The sequence below is a fragment of the Zophobas morio genome, unplaced genomic scaffold (genome assembly GCF_036711695.1).
Source record: "Zophobas morio isolate AGI-343-1 ecotype UQ-CSIRO unplaced genomic scaffold, CSIRO_AGI_Zmor_V1 ptg000024l, whole genome shotgun sequence".
Taxonomy (NCBI): Eukaryota; Metazoa; Arthropoda; class Insecta; order Coleoptera; family Tenebrionidae; genus Zophobas; species Zophobas morio.
Window position 1 is genome coordinate 17,402,218 of NW_026972129.1, and position 9,761 is coordinate 17,411,978.

Genomic DNA, 9,761 nt, shown 5'->3' on the forward strand with positions numbered 1-9,761 from the left:
GTGACAGTCTAATTTTGCTAACACAATTTAAAAAAAATATATTCTGTAGCTCACTAGAGTTTTTTTTTTTTCGATCATATGGTATCTATTACTCCTATACCGCTCACTCTTTAGAAATCCCATATATCTAATACTACTAGTACTAGATATATGAGAAATCCTATAAAAACGGTCTTTATGATCGAAAAGAGACAGAAGATATCTCCTGTTTTCTGCCTTTCTCACCACCAACGACGAAAAATATGGAATGCCAATTGTATGGTTTATCTTTTTAGCTTTTTGTTATAGCAACATTTGAAAAGTTGTTTTTTGTATTTTAAGTTAGAATTAGTTTTTCATATTACACTACACTCTTATTGCCTCACAAATTGCAATATTCTGTCTGGTCATCCATACAAAAATTCTTTGAGGAGACAGGAAGTCGAAATTACAGTCGGGGCTAAATAATCTTGTCCCTCAATGTCATTCCACTGTTACAACGTGTGAAACACCCATAAAAATAAAACACTTTAAAAGTATTGTAACATTTTTTTTATTAGTTTTGTCATTTTTGACTCTGCGGACATGCGACTTTCAAATTTTTAAACTTCAAACAAGTAAAAGTATAATACAGACTTCCTCAAAATTTTTAAAATCATAGAAAAATGGCGTCCAAGATTTTCTGGCCCCGATTGTATTTGTAAAATGAATTTACAAAATATATATTAAAATAAAACATGCTTTTTAGCTGTGACATTAAATACTTCCATAATCCGCCAAACAACCTCAAGACCATTTTAATTCGACGCCTCTGATACACGCATCATTAGTAACCTTGAGTTTGACACTTTGCACTAAGGTGTCTAACTTCATCATTGTTATCAAAGGTTAATAAATAAATAGTTCCCGAATTGATTATTTCAACAAATACAGCCAACGTGCTAGTATTTTTTCCTTTTGCGTTTTATTCTTATCATTATTTGTGTCATTGTAGATTCACCAGGTTAAAACCATTTTCATAGTACCCCCTGGTATGCATACAAAACTGGCACCAAGAGAATTACACCCCTTCATAAAACGGAATAATATGGTATGAGAAATTATTCAAAAAGTATGAATCTTGGAGGTGTTATTCGTTTAAACAAAACTGGAGTATGTGTTTTATTTGGTGCTCTAGTGATACTCTTCGTGTACATGTTGACTAGTAATTCAAACAGAAATGCTGCTTCGTCTGTTAAAATAAATTTAAAGAATCTCTTAAAAGTGGCAATAAATGCAGCCGAAAATGGCGGGAAAGAAGTTGTTTCGAACAAAGACAACCTAAAAATTGAAACAAAAGGGCTTACCAAAGAGGGCATGCAAGATAGTGTTACGACAGCAGATTATTTGTCACACTGTGCCATTATGAAAACATTGAAACATGCATATCCCACACTTAATGTAATCTCAGAAGAGAAAAAAGCGGAATGTGATGAAGATCAAAAAGTTGATTTTCTTGAAGTGGAAGTTCCTACAGCACTAGATGATTCCTGGATGGATATTAAAGATGTTGCGGTGTGGATAGACCCTTTAGATGCCACATACGAGTACACTGGTACATTCAGTTTTATGTTGTTTTAAAGAATTAATGCCCTCTTTACATAGGAAAACTGTATCAGTATGTGACTACAATGGTGTGTGTTGCTGTAAAAGGCCAACCTGTGATCGGTGTCATACATAAACCTTTCCTGGAAAGTCCATCACGGACTTTCTGGGCGTGGGTGGACACTGCCAAGTCTAGTAACTTAGAATATGTGGTAGGAGTGTTAGATAACATCAAATTTAAAAAAAGAGTACATTGTTTTAGAAACCTGAGAGGGACACTTTGAAGATTATTGTGTCAATGTCGCACAGTGGTGAAATTAAAAAAATTCTCAACAAAAATTTCAAACAATTTGAATTAATTTCAGCAGCTGGTGCAGGTAATTTAAAATATTATTTTTGATTAAATGGTAATTAAATAATCTAGGTTATAAATCACTGGAGGTTGCAATGGGAAATGCGGATGCCTATGTTCATATAACCGCCATTAAAAAGTGGGACATTTGTGCGGGAAACGCAATCATAAATGCAATGAAAGGTAAAATGACAACAAAGTATGATGAGTTGATTGATTACAAAGATGAAACTAATGTTCAAAACGAAAAGGGTTTGGTTGCTACAGTAGTTAATCATGATCTGTTTATAGGAAATCTTTAGAGTAAACTTGAAAGACTTGTACAAAATGTAATTTTGTGCTTGTTGTGTTGTCTTGTTGTAGTTAGTCTTATTAATAAATACAATAAATTAATTTTCAAAGTTTTTGGGGATTTTAATTTATCACTAAAATGTCACTCGAGTGAATCAAACATGCGGTGCAGTTAACCTCAACATTTGAATTTCAAGAATGAACACTCACTTTATAAATTTAATAAAAATTGTTAAAACCACAGTTATTCCTAAAGCCAACTCCGCTTTTAGAAACATCTTCAGTGAAAAGTATCTGCTGTATACAAACATCGGGTTGTCTGCAACGTTGTCAGGTGTGGGTGACTGTTTGGAACAATATCATGAAGTCCTGAGGTACAATACAGAAAGTTGGGATAAAATTCGAACCCGAAATATGTCAATATTTGGAGTTAGTGCTGGCATATTTTGCCACCATTGGTATATCTATTTAGACCGTCGATTACCAGATTGTACTGTGCGAGCTGTAATAAAAAAAGTCATAATCGATCAGTTTGTTAGTTCACCTGTTTGTATAGTGATGTTATTTCTTACTACGGCGGTTTTGGAAGAACAATCGAAAAGTGAATTGTGGACGGAGATGAAGGACAAAGCGTGGAAACTGTATGCAGCTGAATGGGTGATATGGCCAGCAGCACAATATATAAATTTTCAGTTCCTGCCAACGAGGTATAGGGTGCTATATGACAACTTAGTTTCTGTAGGATATGATACATATACATCGTACATAAAGTATATCGATAAGATATCAGAAAAAAATGAATGTGACAACAAATCCTAGTAAAATATGACCAATTAATTGGTATGTAAGTTCAAAAGTCCACAGAACAATAAATGTATATTTTTTACGTTCAAATGCAGTATTGAATTAAGCGAATGGAAGCTCTTTTTTATACTACAATACCCCACCACCTGTTGAACTACGTAGGTAACATGTAATCATTATGTAAACACTTATTCTTAGAAAGCAATGCTCAGAGAAGTTGTTGACAGCGCTTGACATAGTGTTCAGTGGCGTAGAACCTGTATGTGTATGAGCATATAACTATATTAATTAAATATTTTAAAACTATGAGTAAAATTCGCCACTTCGCTAAGATGTTACGAACGATGTTGATGTTATTATATAGTCTTAACAATAACTGCATTTCATGCCTCTACTTCAACAGCTCAGTGCATAGTCAACTGTCTAATTGCGAAATACTACGCCACTGTCTTCAGAAAATGTTGGAAGCACTGGGCAGAATCAGCGCACATTTCAAAATAGAGCTATACCAGACAATGATACGAGTATTTTGGGCATGGAAGACGGATTGTAATTATTATATTACATTATATTCATTTTGTCTGTGTTTATGGCTAGTTAGTTACATTTACATAACTGTGACTGGCCAATGACACAGCCAATGATGTCATTTTAGTTTTCATTTTGTAATGGTGGTATTTCGTGTGTCAACTTTTGTTGTTTTTTTTAAAATGTGAAGCTCTGAGGTTATCTTATAGACCTTCTAATTTATAATCAATTAAAAAATAATAACGCTACCCCTTTTTAACATAAAACATGAGCATTTTCCAAGATAATTCTCTAGCGGTTGATAACCCTCAAAGCAGAGAAGAGGAGGAGGATCTGGAAGAACAGCGGCGTCGCGAGGAAGAAGTTAGTATTTTGACCAATTTTTCAAATCCTAACAACATTTATATGTATTAGTTGTCAGATTTACTGGCGACTGGAATACACGCATTTAATTATGAGGACAGTACAATGAATTCTTCTGTAACTTCAGTCGAAGAGGTTGGACCAAATTATGTGAAGACAAAAGGCAAAAATGACTTTAATTACGAAGATAGTAGTAAAGCAGTCCCAGACAACTTATCCGCTAATTCGTCACAAGTTACTGAACGCAATTATAAAAACGTCGACCAGCAAGAACAGTTAAAAGTATTGTATGACGTTCGGGTAAGAGAAATTAACAATCTTAGAGAGGAGTTTAACAAATTTAAAGCTGAAAAAGAAAAAGAAATGACGGTTTTAAAACATAAAGTGACGTTATCAGAAGCAGAACTTCGTCATTGCCAGGTTACTTTATCAAATTCGGAAAGTCTGTTAGGTATGAACATGTGTTTTGATATGAAATTATCGGATTAGTAAATCATGGCTGTCCTGTAATTGTATGCCAATCTGCTAACTGACAATAAAAAAAAAACTGCTTGTGCTACGTTTGTGTAATTTTGTGAGGTAACTGAAAAGGTCAGTTTTGTGGTGATAAGGGTTTTCTTCACTTTTTATTATGTAGACGTTTATTGTAAAAAAGGCGGATTAATAAACCACAAATATAGAAGCACATGTTATAAAATTGAAATAGCATGCACCCAGCAAAATTTTGAGATGACGTCATTAAATTGTGGGTGGGGAAGATCAGACAAATTTTGACTAGAGGCAATTAAAATTCCGTTTTAATGAATAAAATGTTTTCCATTTCGTCAGCAGCGAGCAGATTGACATATATTTATGCCACACCTGTAGATTTACTTGTATATTTTAGTGGAAAAAAATGACGTTATTAACCATTTAAAAGGAAACATTACCTCACAAGTAGACGAAATTAGTAATTTAAAGAAAGTGCTTGAGCAAGTAAGTGTATCTTGTTAATTAATATTAAATGTGTTAATGAAAAACGATTGTAGCAAAATTTGGAAATTTGCACATACAAATCAACAGTTAATGAGCTGCAGATGAAACTCGCAGATAATAATCCATTTAACACAGGCGCTCGTAAATTAAATTCTGAAGAACTGCAGAAGGCGCACCGAGATCAGATTATAAAATTAGAGACTTTTCTACAGGAAAAGTCCAAAAAAGTGGAAATATTAGTAAGCATAGTTTGTTATTTTGTTATTTTTCACTTTGCTCCTGATACTTTTACTGTATGGCCCAAAAACATTAATTTTAGTCTGCAAATTTCACAAAAGTGAAAAAATATGTGCGTCTCAGTCGGGCACCAATTTTTATTTTTAATATAATGCAATAATTAATTAGTTAAAATATAGATAATACGGATCAAGATAAATTAACAGTGTTCCAGAACTAAAATAAATGAATTTGTAATATTGTTCTTAGGAAAAAGAAAAAAATAATTTAAAGGAAGACATGAAAAAGTTAGTTGGACAGAAAAATGAAGTGGAAGAAGAAAATAATTTAATGATTATAAGTTTATCAAAAAAATTGCAAAGCGCCCAACAACAATGTAAAGATCTCTTCTTATTAGGCGAAGCTATAAAAAAGGAGAGTGACCACTTTAAGGGTACTTTCAATTAAAAATTTGTGTATTTAAATAAACATTACTATTGTAGATCGAATTCAACAGTATGACAATAAAATTGATTTATCGGGAGACAGTTTAGCGCTTAATAATGTGGTAAGAATTAACTTTTGAATTTTCTAAATTGTAAAAATTGACAATCCAGACCACGTGCAATAGTTGTATGAAACCATTTTGTGATATTGATTTTAGGACAAAGACACCATCGTCGTACACATCGAAAAATTGAAACGTATGTTGTTAGACAAAGACGTCGAATTAAATACTCTCAAAACAAAACTAAAGTAATCAATATTATATCGGAAGTATTAAATAATACGTACGTGTTGTAGGTTCTACAACTCCGATCTAGATGAATTGTTTGAATATAGACAGTTGCTTAATAAAATGTACTCATGTGAAGTTAAGTTATGCAGTAGGTTTACATATTTATTTATAGTCGCATACGTAAAAGTTTATTTTAGACAATAGCGAGCATGAAGAACTCATTATTTTTATGCAGAGACAATTACAAAGCTACCAACAAGCTATTGATGACCGCAACAACCAAATAATGAGTTTAAATATGGTCAATAAGGAATTACAGGAAAAAATTGAAGAAATGTTAGAACAAACACGTACAGACATTCAGAATATTTCACAAAAGTATAGTTTGCCCCAGTTGGAAACAATGAGTAACGAACTGAAAAATGCGGAAGAAATGATCAACAATTTAAAACAACAGTTAACGGAAAAAGGCGATGACAAGGGAAAATTCGAAAAAATTCTTCGCGAAAAGGAGGATTTACAAGAACTTGTTACCCAAGAGAGGAAAAAGTTTGAGGAAAGTGTGTCACAAACGAAACGAGAGTTGAAAGATATAAATAACGAACGAAATAAGTTACTCCAAGAACTGTCAGAGTTTAAGAAAACCGAATTACAGTTGACGGAGGAGAACGAAAAAGTTAAAACACAGTTACAAAAGATTTGTCTAAACCTTGGGCTTTCAGAGGCTGAAATATTCGATTCTGAAGATATTCATGACGTAAGCACTTTAAAATCAAAATACGGACAAATACACGATCAGCTGCAGCACGTTCTTATGCATTTGGAAAGTATGAATGTGAAAAGAACAAATTTCAATATCGTTTTTAAGTTGAAAAAACAACTGCAGAACTTTTTAAATTTAATGACTGAGCAAAGTTTGGAGCAGAAACACGTTGAAGACAAATTGGAGCAGTGGGATAATATGTTGAGCGATTTTATTGAAAGTTTGAGACATGATGCAAGTTTGACGAACGGCGATTTGGAGCTGAAAGACAGTATTGAAGATGTTACGAATGCTAAAACGATGTTGGAAGGGGAAAAATTTGCGCTGGAATATCAGCTGAAAAGTCGCACACTTGAACTGGAAGAAGCTAAAAAGCAAATCGCTTTGTTGAATGAAAACAACAGCAGTCTTAGTCAAGAGTTTGAACAGAGTACGCGCTCGGTTCAGAAATTAAATGACCAGATACAAAATTTAAAGAAATGTTTACAAGTGGTTGAGGAGAATAAAGTTGAAGTAGAGAAACAGTTGGAGAACACTCAAAAACAGCTGAATGAAGCAAAGCAAGAGACCATAGATTTACGTAAACAAGTTAGAGAAGTAAATGAAAATGTAGTAAGAAAAAATTTGTGTAAAGAATTAAGAAATGTCGAAGACACGTTGCAACAAAGTAACAATGATGGTATTTTTGTGTTCACAATAAAACAACTTCGCTGATTTTTCGCAGTTTTAGGTAGTGATATTTTTCAAAAGTGTTTACAAGCTCAGGTGTTGAAAGCGGAAATTACTTTACGTGATAAACTTCATGAAGAAAATGTACAGAAAATGCAAAAAATTGAAGATCAGTACAAGAATGTGCTAACAGAAAAAACAGAAATGTATAACAAAGAGAAAGAAAAGTGGAAACGGCAGGAAGCCAATTATAGAAAACAGTTTGCCGCTCTTTTAGAAGAATGTGGTAAAAAAATGGAAGAATTAGAAAACGAAAACATTAAGTTAGTTAAGCGTGTAAATGGAGTACTCCAAGAGCACGAAGCGTTTAAAAACAACGCCATAATTAGCATTGAAAAATCAAACAAGGTAGCTGCCGATTGTAAAAAAGCAATGAGGGTATGGTATTGTCAATGGATATATATGTTTATAAATGTTTTAAATTTTTAGGAATCTAGCACTAAATGGGCCACACTTTTACAAAGTTATATGACCGATGCTACCAAAATTGAGAAGCAACAGCAAAGAATTGCCAAAGGCGTTTTAAAAAAAATTAAACTAAATCAAGCGGAGGTAATGCTGATTATTATGTTGCCACATTGGTGGATGGAAAAATAAACTCCGTTTTTTGTGAGTTTGCAAAACTTTTGTTTGACGGCTTACATTGAGTTTGTATAATGGAGTTTACTGTTTCCATCTATCAACATTTGTGTGAACACGAATCTTTACGCAATGATAAAGTAATGCTTGAGGTTCATAAAAACTGTTTTGTAAACGCAATAAAAGTCAAATTAAGCTTTAATTCCGCTATTAAGGTGCGGTTAATAAAACGTCCTGAAATTGGCGCTGGACGAACAAGATCATTGGAGGAATGATAAAAAGAAAGCTTACAATCCAACGCCAAATTAAGGCCACTTTTATTGGTTGCACCCTGTTTTTTGCATTGCTGCAACGACGATATGACGTCGTCATACCAGTGTTTTCAAAAGTAAGTATGTATCTTATGAATGATGATTGAAAAAAGTCCTTTAATAGGTCATTTATTGTTAAAATAATGATGTTGGTAACCCTTGTTCGGTTTGACAGTTACGGGTGCCAACATTATTTTAAAAATAAATTTCATAGCCTACTAGAGAACTTTTTTTCGATCATATGGTAGCAAAGTTGCGGTTTAATAACTGTCAAATATAGTGCCAAATAGCTGCAATGTCAACCTCATTATTTTAAAAATTATTTTTTTGGGGTACTAGAGGACCTCTTTCTGTCATAAGATACAATGCTATTTTAAGTTGGCCGCCACTTATAACTTTGAAATCGCTACATGTACAACTTTGAATTTTAACACGAATGGATGAGTAATTAAATGAATTTAATGGTACTCATAGTGACACGCGGTGTCTGAAATGTCAAAACTATGACAGTTAAAAAACTAAAAAAGATATTTTCTCAACAACAAATTTGTTTCTTGTGTATCAGTGACACAGTAGATCAGTGACTTCGGCGTCATGTGTAGGTAAAATAAATGATCAAAAAAGGGATCATATAGCATTTAAAATTTTTTGACATTTCAAGGTGATTGCGTGTCACTGAGTTCACGGACTACCCTACTACTACTGAGTTCAATCTCATCAGCATCATCCATTCAAAATTCAAAGCTGGACCGCCATTCAAATGTTTTAATGATGAAACAACGAATTTAAAATGAACTTTTTGCCCGTTTACTCTCATCATGGGTTGGGAAACGAACATAACCTTACTCGAAATTTAATTTGACAAGTTTGCATTTTGACGCGTAAGGTTTAATCAACGAAGTGAAGTGTTTCCCTGGCCTACCGTAAGCTGAAAACTTTTTGCTTACACTTTTTTTCTTTCGATAATGCATATCTCGTCTACACACATTTTTTTTTCATAATATACAATTTTTTTCTTTTCATTATCTTAATGTAAATTTATTTAAGAATATAAAAAACAATAAATCGACTGGAAAAAGTATGTCGTCCCATTAAAAAAACAAATTACGTCATAGTGTCGCCATAGCAACGCATGAGATAAAACACTGGAAAGGTGGAAAGTGGGTTCTCTTTTTATTTTTACCATTCTGATAAGTTTACAAATTTTGTACTTTACCAATACGTTACTTTATCAGTTCGGCTTGTAATTTTTACATCATTTTTAATTGTAGGTAACTCTAATAGAAAATTTGTATGACAATAAAATTAAGCAACTGAAAGAGAAAAACCTGGGTAACAAGTTCAACATTGTGTGATGAAATTTAGTTGATATTAACAAAAATGTATTTTCAGTATTAATTTGTGTTATTAAACTTTTTTGCAATTTTATCGGTGTTTTTTTTATTGTAAAAGCAAACTTTCGTTGGCGCGCTTCAATTTTTTTTTTTCAAATTTATTTTTTTTTTGCTGTCTTCATAGTGCACGAAATATGTGTAGATGTCGCTAGCG

The 9,761-nt window shown here is 32.9% G+C and overlaps 3 protein-coding genes across 4 annotated transcripts; all 3 read left to right on the top strand.

Annotated features, from left to right (window-relative positions):
* Positions 1–812: 812 nt before the first annotated feature.
* On the top strand, positions 813–2,319 carry LOC135134980 (putative inositol monophosphatase 3). The gene is made up of 5 exons (XM_064063911.1): positions 813–923; positions 974–1,573; positions 1,624–1,775; positions 1,826–1,940; positions 1,988–2,319. The coding sequence occupies exons 2-5, from the start codon at positions 1,072–1,074 to the stop codon at positions 2,215–2,217; spliced, it is 999 nt and encodes a 332-aa protein (XP_063919981.1). The 5' UTR covers positions 813–923; positions 974–1,071; the 3' UTR covers positions 2,218–2,319.
* A 45-nt stretch (positions 2,320–2,364) lies between these two features.
* LOC135135207 (mpv17-like protein 2) lies at positions 2,365–3,121 on the top strand. The gene has a single exon (XM_064064225.1). It carries the CDS (start codon positions 2,405–2,407, stop codon positions 3,023–3,025), a length of 621 nt encoding a protein of 206 aa, XP_063920295.1. The 5' UTR covers positions 2,365–2,404; the 3' UTR covers positions 3,026–3,121.
* Positions 3,122–3,671: 550 nt separating this feature from the next.
* Positions 3,672–9,639, top strand: LOC135134997 (repetitive organellar protein-like). 2 transcript variants are annotated; one of them, XM_064063926.1, is made up of 12 exons: positions 3,672–3,901; positions 3,953–4,352; positions 4,788–4,876; positions 4,930–5,115; positions 5,363–5,546; positions 5,596–5,660; positions 5,757–5,848; positions 5,897–5,979; positions 6,029–7,273; positions 7,319–7,701; positions 7,753–7,875; positions 9,485–9,639. In XM_064063926.1, the coding sequence occupies exons 1-12, from the start codon at positions 3,806–3,808 to the stop codon at positions 9,566–9,568; spliced, it is 3,030 nt and encodes a 1,009-aa protein (XP_063919996.1). In that variant the 5' UTR covers positions 3,672–3,805; the 3' UTR covers positions 9,569–9,639. The 2 variants fall into 2 exon arrangements, with proteins under 2 accessions (XP_063919996.1, XP_063919998.1); XM_064063928.1 differs by having other exon boundaries at positions 7,325–7,701.
* Positions 9,640–9,761: the final 122 nt, after the last annotated feature.